This window comes from Somniosus microcephalus, chromosome 9 (genome assembly GCF_052327205.1).
Source record: "Somniosus microcephalus isolate GS21.2 chromosome 9, FLI_Smic_1.0, whole genome shotgun sequence".
Lineage (NCBI taxonomy): Eukaryota > Metazoa > Chordata > Chondrichthyes > Squaliformes > Somniosidae > Somniosus > Somniosus microcephalus.
The window spans coordinates 148,999,651-149,025,293 of NC_140995.1; the positions used below are offsets into that span (position 1 = coordinate 148,999,651).

Below are 25,643 nucleotides of genomic sequence, written 5' to 3' on the forward strand. Positions count from 1 at the left end.
TTCGGCATTATTTTGAAGTGCAGCAGGGGAGTTATCCCTGGTGTCCTGGCCAATATTTATCCCTCAACCAACATCACAAAAAGAAAACAGATTATTTGGTCATTATTACATTGCAGTTTGTGGGAGATTGCTGAGCGCAAATTGGCTGCCATGTTTCCTACATTACAACAGTGACTACACTTCAAAAGTACTTCATTGGCTGTAAAGCACTTTGGGACGTCGTGAAAGGCGTTATATAAATACAAGTCTCTCTTTCTTTCTTTCCCAAGCCCACAAGGGACCCAGCATAACAATGAAAGATGATACGCCCAGTGAGATGAGGCACACAGGCCACCAAAAATGCCCCCACCAATAGTTCAGGCCCGGACGGTGACCTGGATACTTGGGACGGAATTTTCAGAGGTACGAACGGGTGGGTTGGAGGCGTGGGGGGTGCAGATGAAAAAAATGTGAACCCCGCCCACTTTCACCTTTCACTCAGGCGGGATGGGGGTGGCCAAGAGGCGGATTGGCACTTTACATATTATAATGAGGCCGGAATCCTTTACTTTAACCTGCTTTGCAGGCGGCCGGGGATCCCGGGGCTCAGGATTCCCAGGAGCTGCAGCAAGGTGGCCTCAGCCTCAGGGAGCAATGCTTGCAGCCGGGAGGAGCAGGAGTGCTTCCTCATGGCCCCCAAGCTCCCCTACCAGCAGCCCGCACCCCTCAGGGATAGAATCAGAAAGGAGAATAGACAGACACCTCAACAAGGTCAGCACTGTAGGGCATGAGAGGGTCCGATTCTGGTGCAACTATCAGCATTACAGCCTTTGGATTTTAGGAATCAAGGGGTTCTTCCTTACTCCAGGTGTCACTGACTTTCGGTCTTGCATTGGTGACCAGCACCAGCTAGTATAAAAGCATGGCCCGCCACCTAACCAACTGCAACAGAATCCCAATTGGTTGTGGGTCTTCCAATCAGCTGTTAGATTACAACCTCCCTCTTTGGCTTTCTGACTGTTCACAGCCTGGGTGTCATATTCAACCCGAGTGAGCTTCCGACCACAGATCCGTGCCATCACTGAGACCGCCTATTTCCACCTCCGGAACATCGCCTGACTCTGCCACTGCCTCAGCTCATCTGCTGCTGAAACCCTCATCCATGCCTTTGTTACTTCTAAACTTGACTATTCCTACCCATACCTGACTGGCCTCCCACGTTCTACCCTCCGTAAACTTGAGATCATCCAAAACTCTGCTGCCCGTGTCCTAACTTGCACCAAATCACGTTCATCCATCACCCCTGTGCTCGCTGACCTACATTGGCTCCCGGTTAAGCAACGCCTCGATTTTAAAATTTTCATCCATGTTTTCAAATCCTTCCATGACCTCGCCCCTCCCTATCTCTGCAATCTCCTTCAGTCCCACAAACCGCCCCCCAACCCACGAGATATCTGCGCTCCTCCAGTTGTGGCCTCTTGAGCATCCCTGATTTTCATCGCTCCAGCAATGGTGGCCGTGCCTTCAGCTGCCAAGGGCCCAAGCTCTGGAATTCCCTCCCTAAACCTCTCCGCCCTCTCTACCTCTTTCCTCCTTTAAGACGCTCCTTAAAACCTACCTCTTTGATCAAGCGTTTGGTCATCTGCCCTAATTTCTCCTTATGTAGCTCAGTGTGGCGACACGCCACCACTGGACACAATCCGCTCACGGCGGTACGGACAGTTTAAGCAGACGCCCCCAACCGGGGGCCCTTTCCTCCAGCAACTTGTTTCCCACAGGGACAGGCTGCCGGGAGCACTTCCTGTCTGGGGAGTATTTAAGTCAGGCGCGGGCTCTTCCAGTTCCTGTTTTGCCATGAGGCTGAAATAAATAGCTGTTCTGTTTTACTAGCTCTGGTCTCGACTCCCACGTTTGCCGCGGTATCTCAACACTGGTGACCCCGACGCTCAGGACGAATCCTAAGCTAGCATGGCGGATACAAACGCAGTCACGGTTAAATTACCAGACTTCTGGGAAAACTTGGCCGAAGCCTGGTTCGTTCAAGCCGAGTCCAGATTCCGGCTGAAAGGCATCACAGGCGACACCACGAAGTACGACTACCTCGTCTCCTCGCTCACGTACGCTACCGTCCCCAAAGTTTGGGCAGCGCTGCAGGACCCACCACAAACTGGCAAGTACGAACATCTGAAGGCTGCGCTCCTTAAAAAATTTCAAACGTCCTCTTATCAGCGCCACTGCCAACTCCTTGACCTCCCCGGTCTCGGTGACGCTTCACCATCAGACCTGCTTTCCCACATGCTGTCCCTCGCGGACGACAAGCCCCCTGGCGCCCTCTTTCGAACGCTTTTCATTCGGCAGCTTCCCGCCAGCATCCGCCCGCTCATTGTGGAGTCCGGCTCCACAGACCTGAATGACATAGCAGAAAAGGCCGACCGGCTGCTCTCTGCACAGTCCGCGCGCGACGTCACGCCCGACCACGCGGTCTCCCCGGCCCACCAGGCCCGCCCGCCCTACCACTCCGGGCCACTGTTACTACCACACCCGTTTTGGCACTAGGGCCCAACGCTGCACGCCACCGTGTACCTTCAATTCCCCCCCCGCACCGGCCCCCGCGATAGCCGTGGGGCAAAAGGGGCCTCTACTGTACGTCACTGACGACAGAACCAACCGCCGATTTCTGTGCGACACAGGGGCCCAGCACAGCATCACCCCCCGCCTCCGCCCTCGAAATCCAACGCGGCACACGAGGTATCACGCTGGCCGCCACCAATGGCTCGGACATCCGCACATATGGCACCCGCATGGTCACGCTCGACCTCGCGGGCCGCCGCTACCGCTGGGAGTTCCTCACCGCCGAGGTCCTCTGCCCACTCATCGGCGCCGACTTCCTACGACACCCACGGCCTCCTTGTCGACATTCCGAGGCACCGCCTCGTCGACGCCAACACCATGGCCACCATCCCCGGCGCCTTTACCCCGGACCGTTCGGCCGGCCTGACGACCTACTGCCTCGCCAGGGCCGTGGACGACTACTCGGCACTCCTAGCCGAGTTTCCCGCCCTCACCAACCCGACCTTTTCGGCCAAAGCCGCCAAACACGGGGTGGAGCACTATATCCCCACCACCGGCCCTCCAGTTTCTGCCCACGCCCGCAGGCTCAACCCGGCCAAGCTGGAAATCGCGCGGGCCGAGTTCACCACCATGGAACAACTCGGCATCATCCGGCGCTCCAGCAGCCCCTGGGCCTCGCCCCTCCACATCGCCCCTAAGCCCGGCGGAGGCTGGCGCCCTTGTGGGGACTACCGCCGCCTTAACGACGCCACCACCCCCGACCGATACCTGGTGCCTCACATCCAGGACTTCTCGGCCCGACTGGCCGGATGAACCGTCTTTTCCAAAGTCGACCTGGTGCGTGGTTACCACCAAGTCCCCGTACACCCCGCGGACATCCCCAAAACGGCCGTCATCACCCCATTCGGCCTGTTCGAGTTCCTGAGGATGCCCTTCGGCCTCAAGAATGCAGCCCAGGCTTTCCAGCGCCTTATGGACTCGGTCCTGCGGGACCTGAACTTCCTATTCGTCTATCTAGACGACATTCTCGTGGCCAGCTCCTCCAAGCAGGAACACCTCGAACACCTTCGCGTCCTGTCGGGCGCCTAGCCCAACACGGGCTCATTCTCAGCCCGGCGAAGTGCCAATTCGGCCTAACCGAGATCGATTTTCTCGGTCACCACATCAATCCTGCTGGGGCCGTCCCCCTGCCCAACAAGGTGCAGGCCGTCCAGCAGTTCCCCCGCCCCACAACCATCAAGGGCCTCCAGGAGTTCCTCGGGATGGTGAACTTCTACAACAGGTTCATCCCCAGAGCTGCAGCCCTCATGAAGCCCCTATACGACTCCCTCCGAGGTAAATCCGGCAAGATGGCCGTAGCCTGGACCACTGACACGTCAGCCGCCTTCGATGCCACCAAAAACGCGCTCGCCGACGCCACTCTGCTCGCGCACCCGAGGGCCGACGCCCGGGTCGCGCTCACCACCGACGCCTCCGACCACGCGGTCAGAGCCGTGTTCGAGCAGTGGGTTAATGGCGCGTGGCAGCCACTTGCCTTCTACAGCCGCCAACTGCGCCCCCCGGAGGTCAAATACTCCACTTTCGACCGCGAGCTTCTCGCGCTCCACCTGTCGGTCCGCCATTTCAGGTTCCTCCTGGAAGGCCGCCCCTTCACCGCGTACGTGGACCACAAGCCACTCACATACGCGATGGCCAAGCACACCGAACCCCGTCCGCTCGGCAGCAACGCCAGCTCGCGGCCGTGTCCGAGTTTACCACGGACATCCAGCACGTCTCCGGTAGAGACAACGTTGTCGCCGACTGCCTTTCCCGTCCCGCCATCTGCGCGAATCACCTCGCGGTTGACTACGCGCAACTAGCAGCGGCCCAGCTCACGGACCCAGGCCTCCTCTCGGCGGCTACCAGCCTGCCAGGGCTACGCCTAGCCAAGGTCGCGCACGGGCCCGAAGCCACGGCAGTTACTTGCGACATCACACTCAGCCAACCCAGGCCGGTCGTCCCTGAAACCTGGCGCCGCCGCGTCTTCGACGCGCTCCACGGGCTCTCCCACCCGGGTTCCCGCGCGTCCGTCAAACTCCTCTCCCAGCGTTTCGTCTGGCGCGGCCTCAGCAGAGATGTTCGGACTTGGGCCACCTCCTGCCTCGCCTGCCAACGGGCTAAGGTACAACGGCATACAAAAGCACCCCTGGGAGACTTCGAGGTACCCAGCCGCCGCTTCGACCACGTACACGTCGACATCGTTGGGCCCCTGCCGCCATCGCAAGGCCAGACTTATCTCCTCACGATGGTCGACCGCTACACACGCTGGCCTGAGGCAGTGCCGCTGACCTCCACCACCACAGCCGACATCGCCAGGGCGTTCGTTAACACCTGGGTAGCGAGGTTCGGCGTACCGGCCGACATAACCTCCGACAGAGGCGCCCAGTTCACCTCCGAACTCTGGACGGCCACAGCACGCAACCTCGGTGTGACGCTCCACCGAACCACGGTGTACCACCCGCAGGCCAACGGGCTTTGTGAACGCTTCCACCGGTCACTCAAGGCCTCACTCCGCGCCGGCCTGCAGGACAGTACCTGGACTGACCGCCTACCGTGGGTACTACTAGGCCTACGCACCGCGGTCAAAGAAGACCTCCAGTCCTCGGCAGCGGAGTTAGTCTACGGACAACCGCTGCGCATCCCAGGCGAATTCCTTCCGGAGGCTACCGCGCCTTGGTCGGCCGACCAGCAGCGGCTCAACTTTTCTCTTCCGCTCAGCAGTTCACCCCACTTCCGGTCAACCGACACGGCGAGCTCGCACCTCACGTTCCGCCAAATTTACAGCAGGCGCGCTTCATCTTCGTGCGACACGATGCGCACCGCGGACCCCTGCGACCCCCATACGACGGACCGTACGAAGTACTACAAACCGGGGCAAGGTCTTCAAGCTGCGACTCGGCGACAGGGTCGAGACAGTCTCCATCGACCGGCTCAAACCAGCACACACAGAACCAGGGGAACAGGTCCCCGTGGCCCGGCCTCCAACTAGAGGCCGTCCCGCCAGCAAGCCAGCACAGCCGGCGGCGAACCGCCAGGCCCCGCCAACTAGACCGGCGATCACGCAGAGCCGCTGCGGCAGAACCATCAGACCACCGTCACGACTCGTCCACTCCTCCTAAGCGGATTCTGGGGGGAGCTCTGTGGCGACACGCCACCACTAGACACAATCCGCTCACGGCGGTACGGACAGTTTAAGCAGACGCCCCCAACCGGGGGCCCTTTCCTCCAGCAACTTGTTTCCCACAGGGACAGGCTGCCGGGAGCACTTCCTGTCTGGGGAGTATTTAAGTCAGGCGCGGGCTCTTCCAGTTCCTGTTTTGCCATGAGGCTGAAATAAAGAGCTGTTCTGTTTTACTAGCTCTGGTCTCGACTCCCATGTTTGCCGCGGTATCTCAACATCAGTATCAAATGTTGTCTTATAACGCTACTGTGAAGCGCCTTGGGACGTTTTACTACATTAAAGGTGCTATATAAATACAAGTTGTTGTTGTTCTAAACATGTTGAGCTAGTTTGGCACATCAATTAGTATGCTTAAAATAGCATCAATGTAAGCTTGCGCAGCCTGTTTCTTTTAATGTGCGGTCCCTTTAAATTTCCGCATGTGTGCAGTATTTACAATGTAAAGGCTGGTAAGCGGCTTATGCGGGACCTTTCAAATCACTGCGCGGCCGTGCGTGCGCACCTTAGCAGGAACATTGAATGTTAAGTATACATGGGACGAGTCCAGCCTCAATTTTGAAGACTGCTAAAACCATTCCTGCATCTCCTCCCCCACCCAGGTACTGCCATTCAATTAGAAGCTAAAATTCTATGAAGAGTTAAAAAAAATCTTAATCTGCATTTTGCCTCCAGTCTCCTGCAACACTGTTACAACAGTCCAATACAGAAAAGAAGGAGTAGGTCTTCCGTGTAAAAGCAGAAGACTGAGTTTTTATTTCTGATTTGGCCTCCAAATGAGCAAAAGGAAGCAGCACACAGTCATCGTTTTGGTATCATTCTCCCACAACCCAGGACTTCATGTAAAATTACCTACAATATATTCCACCGCTAATCTCAGTGCTTGACTTTTAGTTCCTGCAAAGTCTCTACATAGAAAATGTAAATTTTCACAGGGTGAATATTTTAACAAAACATCCCAGTTTTTCCATCCCCTTTCATAGAATTACAGCTGAAGGAACAGAACACAGAATATCAAACAAATTTAGCGTCTTACTTTTGCTACAGTGTGCATTGACTGAATGTGAAAATAATGCCTCCGTTAAGAAACTAACATTTCTACAATTAAAAGATTTTTTTCAAAAGGACCTGGCAGTGCAGAGTAGAGGACACACATACAAAATGAACAAGTGTCAAGCAAAACTCGGTAAATTATCCTCCCAGAGTAGTGGAACAGACTCCCAGAAAAAGCAAAAAGCTGTATTGAACTGGATAAGTATAGAGTTAGAGTAGAATTTAAAGTTATAGGGATAAATATAAATACAGATAATTAAATACTCCAAGGGAACACTGAGGCCACAAATTTAATTGAGGTGGTGGCTTGGAGTCGGGTTGCCTGGTGGGCGGGGTCCAGACCCGCTGCCGGCTGCATCCGCTCCAGAGTCGCAATTTTAATTTAATTGACCCCTTAAGAGCAGTGGTGTGCGCTGGCCGGTCCAATGACTGGGATCGGGTCTGTTAGTCGCCGCTGATGATGTCATTAGTGCAGATCTTTGAGATATGAAGTTCATAGAGATTCGCTTTATATCATCTGCACCAAAGGATGTGTCTGCTGCGTCAAAATCAGATGTCGAACTCATGCCTTTACTCTCCCACAGGACCATTGAATGCCCCCCTCCCCACTGTCCAGGAGGAAAAGCCAGACGACTCCTCAGAGGAGCCTGTAGCCTCTGAGGAAGCACCGTCACCAGGACTCAGCGCACATAGAAACATAGAAGATAGGAGCAGGAGTAGGCCATTCGGCCCCTCGAGCCTGCTCCACCATTCAATGAGATCATGGCTGACCATGGCACCCAGCACCAGCGCAGAAATGCACACCTCGGTGTGTTGCCACCTGGTCTATCACAGCTCACAAGTGAGCATCAGCAGATGGTGGAGACAGGGACAGCAGTGGAGAGTCCTCGTCAGAGGTCGCATGATGCTCCTAGCTCTGCTGAGCTGCATGTAGACGCTGTGCCTCTGGGGCCTTCCAGAAAGAGAGTGGTGCTGGAACTCCAGGAACAAGTGCAGGAATCTTTGACAGGGTTTGCATCCACGGTAACTGCAAGTGTGGAGAGAATGGAGGAGTCCATCTCTAACATGAGCACTGCCTTTGTGGAGGCAATGGTGCATGAACGTTCCGCCATGGAGAGGGGAGCAACCGCCGTGGAGGACATAAGTCGCCAAACTAACGAAAAAATGGTCACTCTTCAAAATAGATTGCCATGGAGGAGAGATGGGCATCTATTGAGGAGAGACACCAGAGCTTTGTGGACGTCCTTGTTATGAGTGTCAGTACAGATACGGGACTTCATGGCCCCCCTGATGTGCAGTAAGGTGCTCTCCAGCCACTTGCTAGCACTGAAGTGCGGGTGACCCATGAGAGGGATGTTGGTGGCAGGCAACAAGGAAGTGTGGGCTCCTCTCCAAGCGCTCACATGACCATGCCACTGCGGAGCCCTCGCTCAGAGACCCACATTGCACACCCAACTGAGATGGCCGTTTCAGCCCCTGCACAGCCGCAGAAAGAGCAAACTGTTGCAGAGCCCTCAGAGACTCCCAAACCCAGAGGACGCCTGCCAAAGGCGTCTAAGCAGGCTCAGCATCAAAGTCAACAAAGTGCCTCCGCATCTGCTGAAGCACCACGTAGGAGGAAGTGTAAGAGGAAGATAAAGCACAAATAGACAAAAGGGGAGTCAGTTGGGTGTTTTGTTCTGTTGTTTTTGGTTCTGCTTAATATTTTGCATTGTCATGCTTTTGTGAATGTAGTAAACAAAAGTGATGACAAACTGTTGAAGGTCTGGCCTGTGTGTTCTGGGAAATGGAAGTTGCACATTGAGGGCTCAGGGCAACTTGCATTTGTAATGATGCTGGTGAAAGTGATAGGAAACAACCGTTTATTGCAGAGATGATGTATGGCATTGTAGGAAGGCCGTCTACACATTCATAACCATATGGTAGCCACCTGTGGTTGAAGAGTAAGCTTACGTGAATCTGGCATGGATAAGTGCATCCCTTGCGTGATGGCCAGCAATGTGCTCGAGGGCAGCTGCATTGGTCACATCCGGACGTCTCCTCCTCATCCTCCTCATCTTCTTCTGAGGATGCTCTGCGCTGAGCCACTTGTTCCTCAGGGAGCGCTAGGCTGCGATGTTGTGCAGGGCACAGCAGACGTCGATGACTCTGGACACCATGGCTGATACATACTGCAAGGCTCCACCAGATCTGTCGAGGCATCGGAATCGCTTTTTGAGAAAGCTGATGGTTTGCTCGATGATGCTTCTGGTGGAAATGTGGCTCATATTGTACCGCTCCTCAGCCTTGTTTGATGGCTTCCTCATTGGTGTCATGAGCCATATTTTCAGGGGATAGCCCTGGTCGCCAAGTAGCCATCTGGAAAGTTGGGTTGGCGGATTGAAGAGCTGAGGCACAGTGGGCTGCCGCAGGAATGAAGGAGTCATGGCGCAAACATGCATGATGATGTTCCAACGGTTACACACCAGCTGGACGTGAAGGGAGTGGAAGCCCTTGCAGTTGACAAAATCAGTTGGGTTGTGATGGGGTGCCCTAATGGCCACATATGTGCAGTCTACAATGCCCTGTACCCATGGGAAGCCCTCCACATTTGCAAAGCCAACCGCACGTGCGGTTACACTTACTTCATCCATGGAGAAGTGGATGTAATTGGGCGCCTTTGCAAAGAGGGAATCGGTGACCGACAGAGATGCCGCTGATGTCTGCAGATGATCCCTGGAAGGAGCCCGAAGCTAAGAAGTTGAGTGTGGTGGTGACTTTGACAGCCACTGGTAAGGAGTGTCCACCCACTCCTCTGGGCTCCAGGTGTTGATGCAGCATTGTGCAGACTACCTCTCGCAGATGTCGCAGCCTCCTTTGGCACTGCTGCTCACTCATGTTGAGGAAGCTCACCCTCTGCCTGTAAACCCTGTGTTCAGGGTATCTCCTACAGCGAGGTGCAGGCCTGCGCTGAGGCCCTCTGCAGCATCAGGAGGCGGAGGAGAAGGTTGGTGCTCCTGCTGTTGGCGCTGCTGCTGTGCCTGGTTGCGGTGCCGCCACAGCTGCTGTTCCTCCGAAATCGGACAACCAGGATGAGAGGACATAAATGGTTCCCATCCCGCTGGTATATATCTCAGTCAAGGAATGGAGGTTGTGTGCGCTCAGACAAAGTGGCCAGAGGGTCTTCCAAGGAGGTCACACAGCAGATGGATTTCAGACTCAACACTCAAGATTAGTGGAGCTGCAAAATGTCTCCCAAACCTCAAACCACTAAGTTGTGGCATGTGAAAGAATGAGAGATTGCAGGCACGCTTTTAAGCTACTCGAGCAGTTGGCAACAATTCAGGTCCTAGCTCAACCCGGCTCGATTCACCTGGCATGTTTTTCTGAAGGTGGGCAGCGTGTTGAAAAACCTCTAAAATCTGATCAGCCCTTTAAAATAGGATTATCCTGCTAGTTAATGATCTGTTAACTGGCTTAACAACCTGTCCCGCCGTTTGGTGTCGGTTCAGTTCCGGAGTGGCTGACCCAACACTTCCCAAAGTCACTTGGAGGTGGGATGGAGGCGGGTTCGCAGCCCGCCCCCAATTTCTCCGATTTTCGCTACAGACCCGCCTCCAAACCCGCCCCCTCAGTGCAATTAAATTTGCGGCCTAGGTTTCCTTGGTCACAAAAGTACAGGGAACTAGCATCTGTGGAAAGCAACCAGTCAGCGGTAAATTGTGAAGACCTGGGACTGGATAATTTTCTGGAGATTTGATCAGTTCCTCTGGCGTCACAGCTTTCTCTCAGAAGATGAAATGGATGGTATACAATTAGAGTAAATATTTTGTGTGATCTGTGGAAGGTGCCAGTTAGATAAGCTGACTATAATTTTCTCATTCTATTTTAAGTTCTTCTGCACTGCTGCCTCAAAAGGTTTTGCGGGAACATATTTCTATCCTTGTTCTTTGCTCCATTGTAATGCCAACCTTTGATCTTTATTATCTGTCTACCAGTCAACCAGTAGAACAGCAGCAGCAATAAAAAAAATCAAAGGCAAACTTGAAGCATGTGTTATTACCATGCACATCATGTTTTTGTACAGTGGTCATGGAGTTAATGGTTAATGCAGTGAATCAGCAGTGCATCTGTCTAAGTAATGAGTGGACACTTCCTTTGTAAAGGGCCAAAATACAGCAGAATGGTAATCAGTGGCATAACAAGGGATCCTATATAGGAAGACATATAAATGGAAATCTAAAATAAAATTCAGCAGAGGCTGGACAACTCGAGACTAAATCTGAACAAATGATTCTATCCAGACACTTCAGAAGACAAGGCAGACAACTCAACGAGACACTGGTAAAGCCACAGACGTATGGCAATATTGAAATTAATAGCATTATGGATTAAGAGCAAAAGGATTTTATAAAGTCACAAAATATAGTAAGGATATACCTGACAGCGAGAAGTCACCTATCTTGCTTTCACTTTCTCGGATTATGAAGGAGCCACTTCCATTCCCAGCCATCAACAATTGTTTCTCTGCATCTACTCGTTTAATCCCTCCAAAGAACCATCTGCAATAAAATATAAAAACATTTTTAATGAGTTGTAAGGGCAGTATGCAACAAGACAGACAGACCAATATATCCCACTATTACCTTCCCTGTGCTGACCTAGAAATCAGCAGAGCAACAAACAGCATAAATAAAGCAGCTTCCTCTTTTGTGCCAGTTTTCTCCCCTACTCTTCTGCCTTCAGTCCTTGCCACAGTCAACGATTCAATTTTTCTCCACCATCTCTCTATTGTGGTCTACCTCGGTGGCATTCATACTTGTCCAAATACAGCCAGTCCATCTGCTGTAATAGTGTCTCCTCCTAACCCTGGACAAACACATTGGATAGAATCATAGACATTGTGTCTGTGCCGGCCGAGAAAGAGTTATCCAGCCGAATCCCACATTCCGGTTCTTGGTCCGTAGCCTTGTAGGTTACATCACTTCATGTGCATATCCAAGTACTTTTTAAATGTGATGAGGGTCTCTCACTGCCTCTACCATCCTTTCAGACAGTGAATTCCAGACCCCACCACCCTTTGGGTGAAAAAAGTTCAACTCAACTCCCCTCTAATCCTTCTACCAATTACTTTAAATCTGTGCCCCCTGGTTATTGACCTTTCTGCTAGGGGAAACAGGTCCTTCCCATCCATTTTATCTAGGCCCCTCATAATTTTATACGCCTCAATCAAGTCTCCCCTCAGCGTCCTTTGTTCTAAAGAAAATAATCCCAGCCTATCCAATCATTCCTCATAGCTAAAATTCTCCGGTCCTGGCAACATCCTCGTAAATCTCCTCTGCACCCTCTCTAATGCAATCACATCTTTCCTGTAATGTGGTGACCAGAACTGTACGCAGTACTCTAGCTGTGGTCTAACTAGTGTTTTATACAGTTCAAGCAAAACCTGCTCTTATATTCTATGCCTTGACTAATAAAGGAAAGTATCCCGTATGCCTTCTTAACCACATTATCTACCTGTCCTGCTACCTTCAGGGATCTGTGGACATGCCCTCCAAGGTCCCTCTGTTCCTCTGTACTTCTCAGTATCTTACCATTTATTGTGTATTCCCTTGCCTCGTTAGCCCTCCTCAAATGTATTACCTCACACTTTTCCAGATTGAATGCCATTTATCACTTTTCTGGCCACCTGACCAGTCCATTGATATCTTCCTGCAGTCTACAGCTTTCTTCCTCACTACTAACCACATGGCCAATTTGCAAACTTCTTAATCATGCCCCCTTAATCATTGCATCCCCCCAATGGGGAGACTGGAAAATGATCTAAGTTTTCAAGATTATAAGGGTATTAGTAAAATTAACCCAGGCATTAATCCTGACTTAGAAGTATATTGTCGATCCTTCATCATCGCTGGGTCAAAATCCTGGAACTCCTTACCTAACAGCACTGTGGGAGTACCTTCACCACACGGACTGCAGCGGTTCAAGAAGATGGCTCACCACCACCTTCTCAAGGGCAATTAGGGGTGGGCAATAAATGCTGGCCTTGCCAGCGACGCCTACATCCCATAAAGTTTTTTTTTAATTGTTCATTATGCTGAAGGGTTCAAGCACTAGTGGCCACTAAAATAAAGAAAATTATGAATAAGAAGGGCAAGCAGAATTTTCTCACCCACACGATTGAGTTGTGGAATAAGCCATTCAAACTGATAGTATGGGCTGATTCAAGAGACAAGAAGATGAGCTACTGGAGAAAGAAGCAACTGACGAATGTGCAGGTCGTGCAGTTTATCTATGAAGAAGCAAGGTTTTTGAGCCAGATGGATGTACTTTGCTGTTACTACAATAAAAATGGGAAAATCTAGTGCATGTTCTTGAATGAAATCTCAGCAGGGCTGAAGCAGCTGTAATTACAGGACATCACTGCTGTTTTTTCCACATTTGCAGGAAGGGTCCATTATTCATTAGTGCCACAGGCATACATGTATTATGCAGATCCCTTACACAATTGAAAGAGTACATGAACCATCTTGTAATGATCACTGCTCAAAGTGATCATGTGGACATAATGAGAACACATCCTGTTTGCCAAAACTCAGTTACATTAAGCCTACATGTTCTCTACCTGCTAAACTGATCAGTGCAAGACAGTCGCACTAATTAGCTTGGGCTGGAAAGAAAGTGGTGATCCGTTATTCGTTCATTCTTTGTTTTCTCCATTACAGTATTGGCAGTTTGTGCAGCACACTAAGAATATAAGAAATAGGAGCAGGAGTAGGCCATTCGGCCCGTCGAGCCTACTCCGCCATTCAATGAGATCATGGCTGATCTTCTGCCTCAACTCCATTCAATGGCCCTATCGCCATATCCCTTGATGCCCTTACTAGTCAGAAATCTATCGACTTCGATTTTGAATATACCTAATGACTGAGCCTCCACAGCCCTCTGGGGTAGAGAATTCCAAAGACTCACCACCCTCTGTGTGAAGAAATTTCTCCTCATCTCAGTCCTGAATCAAGATGGCGCCCGAGACGGTCCGGTGCTGAGCGCGCTCTCCCTGCTTCGGGCGGCCAGCTCTCGCCGCTCGCTCCCGCAACCGGAGCGAAGTGTTCGGCAAGTCGGGCAGAGGCAGCGCAGCGCGGCAAGCAGCAGCAGCAGCAGCCACGACGACCCGCTGGAGCACGTCGGCCGGCAGCTCCTCGGCGGGAAGGCATTCCGACTGGGAGGAGGGGAGCCGAGCATGGCGGCCAGAGGCTGTTGAGTCTGTGTTTTCAATTGCAGTTATACTGAATAACAGGACACAGACTACAGAAGTAAGTAAACAGGTCTTTAGTGATTGAGGGTCAGGGCTGAACTGAGATACACTTTGCTCCGCAGGGTTTATATACCGGTGTGGTCACCACCGGTACTACAATGTACAGGAGCCATCAAAAAGTAGTCCATCACCTTAAGGTATCCTCTTAAGGTGGTACAGGTTACATACTCTACAGAGGCTGAACTGTGAGAGGGAGAAGCGGGCCCCGGACCGTCGGACTGTGGAGCCGGCGAAGGTAAGGAGGCCGCGGCGACCGGAGCATTCACATCCCGACGATGTGTTCGGCGAGTCGGGCGGAGGCAGCACAGTGCAACAAGCAGCAGCAGCAGCCACGACGTCCTGCTGCAGCACGTCGGCCGGCAGCTCCATGGCAGGAAGCTCGCAGTCCGACTGGGAGGGGGGGAGCCGGGCATGGCGGCCAGAGGTCGGATCGTGAGTGGAAAGCAGGCCACCACTTGGAGCCGGCAACAGTGAGGAGGAGGACGGAGCGGCTGAGGGACATTGTGCTCCCACTGCCACTGGAAGCCATTGTATTGACTTTCTGAACGCGGCGCTGTATGAATAGCTGACGCGTCCCTACGGGGAGTAAGCATTCCATTGTAATTGTACTTGTACTGGTTACATATGGCAAATAAAATTGAATTGAATTGAATGGCCTACCCTTTATCCTGAGGCTGTGGCCCCTGGTTCTAAACTCCCCAGCCAAGGGAAACATTCTCCCAGCATCCACCCTATCAAGCCCTGTAATAATTATGTATGCTTCAATGAGATCCCCTCTCACTCTTCTAAGCATTTAAACAGCTGATGCAGTGCTGAAGCTGCTCATATATCATATGGAATGCTGTTCCACAACCAACAACCACTGCATTTACATAAAGACCATTGATCGAAAGTTAAAAGCCAGCGTTAAAAGATTTCCTAAAAGTTGAACTACTTAATGGGAATAGCTGCTTACAGTGCTGCTTGGCTGCCACTTTTGAATTATTATTCAGTTATAGTGACCATTGGGGAAATTTCCAAATTGATCACTCTAACTGGATTCCACCAAAGAACAGAATGGCTTTTATTCCCAGGGGCAGATCAACACACAGGTCTATGAGGCCTGTGGCCAGGGGCAGCTTGCAAATATGGGGCCCCCAGTAAAACTCACCATAACACACAAAAACTGCATGCAACTGCTGGATCAAAATATTATAGCATTTAAAGATACTATCAGAAGGGAGCAAGGTATGGTTATATTTATGTTAATATACTACAAGCCAAATGTATGTTGAATGTTTAAATGTCTTAATCCAAATGTACACTCTCGGGAGCCGCAAGCCTACATTTCGTTGTACTGCACCTGTGCACTAACAATGACAATAAAAGTTGATTTGATTTGATTTGAGGTAGTGTTTGTATTTCAATGTATTGCAGGGTTGGAGGGGGGGCGGTTGTGAAGGGTTGAGTGGAGGGGTCTTGAATGTTCTTGGTATCCAGGGCCCCAAGAATTCTTAATTTGGCTCGGTTTAGTCCAGCTGCTTTTACATTGCCTAGTTGTTTCCCTCCTCTCCTACAGCTACAGCAACAACAACAACTTGCATTTATATAGCACTTTTAACATAGAAAAGCATCGCGGGGCACTTCACAGAGGCGTAATTTTAAAAAAAGGGACACAGAGTCAAAAGATAAGAGATAGTCATTTGAGAATAACTTTGTTGCTCTCCCCTTTTTAGGTCAAGTGCCAGTCGCTCCGGGCTCCACTGCCGAATGCGGAAACCCAGTTTTTGCATCAGTGCAAATGAACACTCATCACATTTACTTTCCTGTAACAACACATTCGAAGACTCACATTTGCATGGATTTACAATCCCGTCAGCCCCTTGAATTTAGAACATATACACCATGGAACACAGCAAGAACTGGACTCTTAATAAAAAAAAAATGCCTTTTGTGTATACTAAAAGAAAAACCCTGAGAAAAATACTTAAAATCTGGCAAGAATACATGACTGTGGTACAGCAGATGCAATCACAAGACAAGTAGTCAATTGATGAACATAGTAAATGGTTGTGCATTAAGTGATATGTACTTTTGGCCAAGGAGGAGACTCCTTTTTAAAGCATCGTTTCTGCTTCACCTTTCTTAACTCTCCCTGCACCACACCCTGACAACAAGAATGGGCCACCTATTTTCAAAGTTCCAGTACTGAGCTGAAGCTGGCCATTGTGAGACATGAGCACTGCCTAGGACAACATCTCATCCAATTTATTCAACCCCATTGAGGCACAGTTCAGATCAGCATGCCATGTGGAGGATTATAGTCTAAACTCACATCCTGCCTTCTATGGTACAATAAACCACAGCAATATCTTACCGTTCTCATAAGGCACTGCTGTCAACATTACAGCACTATTATGCAAGCCACAACACTGCCCCACCCTCCATTAAATGGCCTTCTAGGTTGAGTTATTTTCACTTTGCAGTGACTTGTTTGTCTCTTGAAGTTTTCTTCTCTCTCACTCTGAACGCCTCCCCTCAAATTACTTAGTTACCTAATATTTACAGCACAGAAACAGGCTATTCGACTCAACAGGTTCATGTCAGTGTTTATACTGCATACGAGCCTCCTCCCACCCTTCTTCATCTAACCCTATCAGCATATCCTTCTACCCAAAAACACGCCAGGTTCCACATGTATGCTGACGACACTCAGCTCTACCTCACCACCACCTCTGTCGACCTCCCCCCCCGCCCCATACCCTCTTGCCACCCCACTGTTTGATTTGTCACACTTGTCAGACATCTAGTTCTGGTTGAGCAGAAATTTCCCCCAACTAAATATTGGGAAGACCAAAGCCATTGTCTTCGGTCCCTGCTACAAAGTCCATTCCCTGGCCAACGACTCCATCCCTCTCCCTGGCAACTGTCCGAGGCTGAATCAGACCGTTCGCAACCTTGGCATCCTATTTGATCCAGAGATGAGCTTCCAACCACATATCCACGCCATCACCAAGACTGCCTACTTCCACTTTCATAACATCACCCAAATCCGCCCCTGCCTCAGCTCATCTGCTGCTCAAACCTTCATCCATGCCTTGGTTACCTCTAGTCTTGACTATTTCAATGCTCTCCTGGCCAGCCTTCCATCTTCCGCCCTACATAAACTTGAGCTCATCCAAAACTCCTCTGCCCGTATCCTAACTCCCGTTCACCCATCACCCCTGTGCTCGCTGACCTACATGGACTCCCGGTCCAGCAATGCCTCAATTTTAAAATTCTCATCCTTGTTTTCAAATCCCTTCATGGTCTCGCCCCTCCCTGTCTCTGTAACCTCCTGCAGCCCCACAAGCCTTTGCGATTTCTGCGCTCCTCCAATTCTGGCCTCTTGAGCATTGGTGGTTCTTCAGCTACCTAGGCCCCAAGCTCTGAAATTTCCTCCCTAAACCTCTCCACCATTGGCTCACAGTGACTGAATGAGCTGAATTTGGTTTTAGTTAGTTGGATTTCAGGATTTTTCTGTGTGTTTTGGGTTCACATTCCACAATTCAATCCATATTTCTGTGACAATAGAAACCCAATGGCCCTATGTATGCCGTATAGAAAGCAGTTATAATGGAAGAACAATGGAACATGAACTTGTCATGACATCAATTACAGTTACTCCAATATTCCATCAGTTGCACTGTGGGGGGGGAAACTCCTGCAGTACAGAAAAGTGCCATTTTTGCAATGGTGGGTTGAGGGGGCTGTCACAGAATCACAGAAACCCCACAGTGCAGATAGAGGCCATTTCGGCCCATCGAGCCTGCACCGACACATATCCCACCCGATCCCCGTAACCCCTACACCAACACCAACACGTATCCCACCCTATCCCTGTAACCCCACATATTTAATCCCCCTAACACTAAGGGTTAATTTATCATAGCCAATCAACCTAACCCGCACATCTTTGGATAATGTAAAAATGTATTTCCTGTGGGGTCTTGGGAACTTGCCTCTAGGTGTTTTGATGGATGATGCTTTCTTAGTACATTTCTGTAGTGAAAAATGCACCATGATTCAGCATTAAGGACAGGGGGACCCAGAGAAAGCTCAGAGACATTGAAGAGAAGGAGACCTAGAGACAGACCAGCAACACTAAGGAGCATCACCGGAACCTGTTTGTTATGCTCACATATCCCTGGAGTCTAGCTTGTGTCGCACATAAGCAGAGGGGAACTCAATGACAGCAAATACACAACAATCAGAAACTCAAGTGAAACTAATCAAGTGACAATAACGCTGATTCGCTAAATTCCTTCAAGCAAGAGTTGGACTCAAGTTTCTAGTTGCAGTGGAGCGCTCCTCATATAAGAGGTAGATGCCGTATAACATTAATCAGGGCCAGAGTGGTTGGTTTCTTGGGCTAGTTTTGATTGACTAAAGCGGTCGGAGAGGAAGTTTCCAGATTTTGTTTTCCCCCCAATTGGTCTGGGTTGTTCATCTGTTTTTTTTTACCTCTTCCAAGAGATTACACGGCTTTTGGGGGGGGGGGGGGTAGGGAGTGTACGTATTACGATACACAAGGTATCGCAGTTGTGTAGGACAGGTTGGATGGACCAGTGGGTCTTTACCTGTTCATCAGTGTCATATGTTCATAAGTTCATGGCATGACTGCACTTCACAGAAGAGGATTTTCATACATCCCCTGGCTATTTTCAAGAATTCTGTTTATTCTCCTCTACGCACTTTTTAAAAATATATTCGTTCCTGGGATATGGGCTTCGCAGGCAAGGCCAGCATTTATTGCCCATCCCTAATTGTCCTCGAGAAAGTGGTGGTGAGCCGCATTCTTCAACCACGGCAGTCCTTGTGGTGAAGGTACTCCCACAGTGCTGTTAGGGAGTTCCAGGATTTTGACCCAGTGACAATGAAGGAATGCGATATATTTCCAAGTCAGGATGGTGTGCAACTTGGAGGGGAACTTGCAGGTGATGGTGTTCCCATGTGCCTGCTGCCCTTGTCCTTCTAGATGGTAGAGGTTGCAGATTTGGGAGGTGCTGCTGAAGATGCCTTGGTGAGTTGCTACAATGCATCTTGTAGATGGTACACACTGCAGCCACGGTACGCCGGTGATGGATGGAGTGAATGTTTAAGGTGGTGGATGGCGTGCCAATCAAGCAGGCTGCTTTGTCCTGGATGGTGTCGAGCTTCTTGAGTGTTGATGGAGCTGCACTCATCCAGGCAAGTGGAGAGTATTTCATCACACCGGACTTGTGTCTTGTAGATGGTGGAAAGGTTCTGGGAAGTCAGGAGGGGAGACACTCACCACAGAATGCCCAGCCTCTGACCTGCTCTTGTTGCCACAGTATTTGTGTGGCTGGTCCAGTCAAGTTTCTGGTTAATGGTGACCCCCATGATGTTGATGGTGGGGGATTCGGCGATGGTAATGCCATTGAATGACAAGGGGTGGTAATTAGACTCTCGCTTGTTGGAGATATTCATTGCCTGGCACTTCTGTAGCGTGAATGTTACTTGCCACTTATCGGCCCAAGCTTGAATGTCGTCCAGGTCTTGTTGCATTCAGGCATGGACTGCTTCATTATCTGAGGAGTTGCGAATGGAACTGAACACTGTGCAATCATCAGCGAACATCCCCATTTCTGACCTTATGATGGAGAAGAGGTCATTGATGAAGCAGCTGAAGATGGTTGGGCCTAGGACACTGCCCTGCAGTGATGTCCTGGCGTTGAGATGATTGACCTCCAACAACCATAACCATCTTCCTTTCTGCTAGGTATGACTCCAGCCAATGGAGAGTTTTCCCCCTGATTCCCATTGACTTCAATTTTACTAGAGCTCCTTGATGCCACACTCGGTCAAATGCTGCCTTGATGTCAAGGGCAGTCACTCTCACCTCACCTCTGGAACTCAGCTCTTTTGTCTATGTTTGGACCAAGGCTGTAATGAGGTCTGGAGTGGAGTGGTCCTGGCGGAACCCAAATTGAGCATCGGTGAGTAGGTTATTGGTAAGTGCCGCTTGATAGCACTGTCCATGACACTTTCCATCACTTTGCTGATGATTGAAAGTAGACGGATTGGATTTGTCTTGCTTTTTGTGGACAGGACATACCTGGGCAGTTTTCTACATTGTCGGATAGATGCCAGTATTGTAGCTGTACTGGGACAGCTTGGCTAGAGGCACGGCTAGTTCTTGAGCACAAGTCTTCAGCACAACAGCCGGGATGTTGTCAGGGCCCATAGCCTGTGTTGTGTCCAGTGCGTGCAGCCGTTTCTTGATATCACGTGGAGTGAATCGAATTGGCTGAAGACTGGCTTCTGTGATGGTGGGAACCTCAGGAGGAGGCCGATAAGAATCATCCACTCGGCACTACTGGCTGAAGATAGTTGCAAACACTTTAGCCTTGTCTTTTGTACTTGTGTGCTGGGCTCCGTCATCATTGAGGATGGGGATATTCCTGGAGCCTCCTCCTCCCGTTAGTTGTTTAATTGTCCACCACCATTCACGACTGAATGTGGCAGGACTGCAGAGCTTTGATCTGATCCGATGATTGTGGTATCGCTTAGCCCTGTCTATAGCATGCTGCTTCCGCTGTTTAGCATGCATGTTGTCCTTTGTTGCAGCTTCCCCAGGTTGGCACCTCATTTTTAGGTACGGCTGGTGCTGCCGATGGGACAGGACATACGCAGGGTTGGTGATGGAGGAATCTGGGACATTGGCTGAAAGGTATGATTCTGTGAGTATGACTATGTCAGGCTGTTGCTTGGCTAGATGTGGGACAGCTCTCCCAATTTTGGCACAAGTCCCCAGATGTCAGTGAGGAGGACTTTGCAGGGTCGACTGGGCTGGGTGTGCCATTGTCGTATCTGAAGCCAGTGGCGAGGTCGATGCCGGGTGGTCCGTCTGGTTTTATTCTTATTATTGTTTTTCGTAGTGGTTGCGTACAACTGAGTGGCTTGCTAGGCCAATTTCAGAGGGCAGTTAAGAGTCAACCACTTTGCTGTGGGTCTGGAGTCACATATAGGCAAGACCAGGTAAGGATGGCATTTTTTTTTTTATTATTCATTTAAGGGATGTGGGCGTCGCTGGCAAGGCCAGCATTTACTGCCTATCCCTAATTGCCCTTGAGAAGGTGATGGTGAGCCGCTTTCTAAAACCGCTGCAGTTCATGTGGTGATGGTACTCCCACAGTGCTGTTAGGTAGGGAGCTCCAGGATTTTGACCCAGTGACAATGAAGGTTCAGCAATATACTTCTAAGTCAAGATGGTGTGTGACTTGGAGGGGAACTTGGAGGTGGTGGTGTTCACATGCGCCTGCTGCCCTTGTCCTTCTAGGTGGAAAAGATCGTGAGTTTGGGAGGTGCTGCCGAAGAAGCCTTGGCGGGTTGCTGCAATGCATCTTGTAGATGGTAAACACTGCAGCCACAGTACGCCAGTGGTGGATGGAGTGAATGTGTAATGTGGTAGATGGGGTGCCAATCAAGCAAGCTGCTTTGTCCTGGATGGTGTCGAGCTTCTTGAGTGTTGTTGGAGCTGCACTCATCCAGGCAAGTGGAGAGTATTCCATCACACTCCTTACTTGTGCCTTGTAGATGATAGAAAGGCTTTGGGGAGTCAGGAGGTGAGACACTCGCCACAAAATACCTAGCCTCTGACCTGCTCTTGTTGCCACAGTATTTATGTGGCTGGTCCAGTTAAGTTTCTGGTCAATGGTGACCCCCAGGATGTTGATGGTGGGGGATTCAGTGATGGTAATGCCACTGAATGTTAAGGGGTGGTGGTTAGACTCTCGTTTGTTGGAGACAGTCATTGCCTGGCACTTGTGTGGCGCAAATGTTACCTGCCACTTATCAATCCAAGCCTGAACATCGTCCAGGTCTTGTTGCATGCGGGCATGGACTGCTTCATTATCTGAGGAGTTGTGAATGGTGCCGAACACTGTGCAGTCATCAGCAAACATCCCCATTTCTGACCTTATGTTGGAGGGAAGGTCATTGATGAAGCAGCTGAAGATGGTTGGGCCGAGGACACTACCTTGTGGAACTCCTGCAGCGATGTCCTGGGGCTGTGATGATTGACCTTCAATCACCACAAACATCTTCCTTTGTGCTAGGTATGACTCCAGCCAGTGGAGAGTTTTCCCCCTGATTTCCATTTACTTCAGTTTTACTAGGGCTCCTTCCCTAAAAGGACATTAGTGTACCTTTGCAAGGTGATAAAACTGGTTGGTTTACACCTACACATTTGAAATAAAAATAAACAAGCATTTACACTACTGTGACTTGACATCAGAACAGGCTAAAAAAAAAAGCCATGTAGCAGCCAGTGGGCATTACTCGTATATTCATTGAATGGTACAGCACAGAAGGAGGCCATTTGGCCCAACGTGCCTGCGCCGGCTCTTTGGTAGAACTATCCAATTAGTCCCACTCCCCTGATCTTTCTCCATAGCCCTGTAAATGTTTTCCCTTCGAGCATTTACCCAATTCCCTTTTGAAAGTTACTATTGAACCTGCTTTTAACCACGCTTTCATGCAGTGCACTTCAGATCACAACAACTTGCTGCATAATTTTTTTTCCTCATATCGCCTCTGGTTCTTTTGCAAAATCACCTTAAATTTGTGTCCTCTGGTTACCGACACTTCCTATAATAGAATTGGCACTACCATTGCAAGGCATGAAATGATACTCAGCCAGCCTGCAGTAAAGATAAGGTATTATAACATATTTGAAAGACTGTTCAATATCACTTAGGGAGTGCAGCTATACTCCCACCCCATATTCAGTGCTGGCACAGGCCTTTTATGCTATAGGAGTGGTGATACAAGACATGTTTCAAAATAAATTATAGAATAACTGATACTTGTGCAAGCAGTAAAATGTTGATGGTGTTACAGTTCCATAATAGCAAGGAGTGCGAATCAAGAAAATTACTATTTTGTCCCTTTCTCCTTGTGTAATTTCAATTGACTAGGTGTTAGAATTAATGGGGTTGTAGTGGTGGAGGAGGCTGCAGAGATTGGGAGTACCACGAACAAGAGTGCCAAAATGCTGACAGCTTGCTCAGATGGCGAACGTTTGACAACTATGCTGCAATCTTTCAAAATGGGAAAAATATGTGTGAGATCCCTCGTGTACCATAATAGGTTTCGATATCATCAACTTTTGCAAATGCACCCCCCCACCGCACCCCCATGACGCAAGATAAAGTCAATACACCATCTGATACTGGAAATGATGCAGACTATGATATTGCTAAGAAAGGCCTAACTGATCATTTCACTCCCCCAAAAATACAACATATGAATTGATCAGATTTCAAATGGCTGCACAAGACCAAAATTAATTTGTACATGCCTTTTGTACATGCCAACATTGAAGAGCAGCAAATGTCGTTTTATTGATGCAGATTTTGTAAGCAAAAAACAGTCAATAGAAGGGCATTCGTCTAAAATTTTGCCCCACCAGCCCCTGGATAGCAGATCTTAGATGAGCTTTTAGAACAGGCCAGAGCACTTGATCTAACTGAATTTCATGTTGCAGATGTGTATAGTAGGGCACAAGTCTGTGTCAACCAGATAAATGCCAAGTGCAAACCACACCATGCCAAGGTAAAACCATTCTTAAACTAAGTCAGCTTCAATCATATGGCTTTTATTGTGGTGGAAAGTACCCCTGTTGTGTATGTACCTTTAAGGGAATAACTGGTCTCAGACTACAGTACCGGCAGTGACCACCCCTGTATAAAAGGCCCTAGCAGGCTTCTGTAGTTTCAGTTTCCAGGTTGTCTCCATTCAGTAAAGACTTGTTATAATCAACTCCTGCAGTCCGTGTCTCAATTATACACGGACATAATACTGGCGACGAGTAAGAAACGAACTTACCTGCAACTCGGCAGCACCTCAGACGACGTTATTGAAGGTCGAAGCCAGAAGAAAAAAAAAAAATAATCCAAAGGAACTCGGGAAACGGGCGTCGACCGTGGGCAACCGCCCTCCAAATCATCGAATTGAAAAGTTGCAGGAGAGACTGTCGAGAGCCAGGCTTGGTTCTCCAGTCTGTGGTTTCCCAACTAATCGGGCTGGTGGCAGGTAGTGCACTGATCCTTCCTGGGCTGCGGCGGGCTAGAGCTCGATCGGGTGGCTCTGCAACGGGGCCGGGCAGCAAGTCGGGAAGCAGAGAGAGAGAGAGAGAGAGAGAGGGTGGAGCACACAGGGCGCGGCCGGTGCTTCGAAGCCGGGCAACGTTCGGACCGAAGAAGTGTCCCAGAGGGTCCACTCCATGACGGGAACGGTTCTTCAATTAACGGAGCAAATATTGAAGCGCGATAGAAAAATAATACCGCAGAGAGCAGCGTTGGCAGCAGCGATCAGGGAGGCGCGAAGACCACAGGGCGTCGCCATTACAGGATAGTAAAATAAATATAGTTGGCAGCAGCGGCGGGAAAGCGCGGGAGGCGCCATCTTAACTCGGCGGGGAAGAAGGAAAAGCGCGGGAGGCGCAATTTTGATCCATCGGGGACGAAGGAAAAGCGCGGGAGGCGCCATCTTAGATTTTCAAGATGCCAAAGACTGGCGATATCACTGCCTTCGATAATGCAATAGAAGACTGGACCACGTATGTGGAAAGAGTCGAGGTATATTGCGAGGCAAACGAAATAGCCGATGAGAAAAAGGCATCGGTATTGCTAAATTTAATGGGCGCAAGAACATACGGCCTATTGCGGGACCTGATTACTCCAGCCAAACCGAAGGCGAAGAGTTTTAACGAAATTGTTGATATCCTACAGGAACACCTAAATCCTACACCGCTGCTGATAGCAGAAAGATTTAAATTCCACAGGAGAAATCAGCATAAAAATGAGAGCAATGCTGATTACCTTACGGAACTACGCAAGCTATCAAAGCACTGCCAGTTCGGAGCAGGACTGGCAGATACCTTACGGGACAAATTTGTCTGTGGACTCCTTGTAGTGTCCGTGTGTTGATAAAGACACTGAAGACAGGAGTTGGTTCATAGGTGTTTACTAAGCAAAGTCTGGGGGGGGGGGGGTTCTGACGGATATACACAATATACAGGCTTATATAGCCCGAGTGGCCATTACCGGCATTACAGCACACCTGGGGCTCTTAAAGGCACATACACTACAATTCCTCCCCTTTTAGCTAACCAGTACATCATATTTTAAGTAATTATTAATTACATGTTATAAGAAAAATAATATACACATTGCTGTAGTTAATTAATTATAAGTCAGTCTCTCAGGAGGCTTCCTGACTCGGCCCGGATAACTCCTCGGGGGTGTAGAAGTTTCTGGTGGTGTAGTAGGTTCTTTTGGCAAGGCTGATTCGGCTTGAATGCCAGTGTCGGGTTCATCAGGTTCCAGTATCACCGGATCGGAGGTAGATATGGGTATCTCTGCTTCATCGTTAGACGTACAGAGTTGTGGTGTAGGTTGTCCCTTTTCGGATGACTTTATGATTTGGTCAGCATGGCGCCTTATTATGCTTTCTCCGATGTCCACGGTATACATCAGTGTTCCT

At 49.7% G+C, this 25,643-nt stretch overlaps 1 protein-coding gene across 1 annotated transcript in view; it reads right to left on the minus strand.

The window, feature by feature from the left end:
* Positions 1–25,643, minus strand: part of frk (fyn-related Src family tyrosine kinase) — a 168,208-nt gene that overhangs the window by 53,455 nt on the left and 89,110 nt on the right. The window contains exon 2 of the mRNA XM_085997357.1: positions 11,240–11,361. Within this exon, the coding sequence (XP_085853483.1) occupies positions 11,240–11,361 (122 nt within the window). The remainder of the gene's footprint in view (positions 1–11,239; positions 11,362–25,643) is intronic.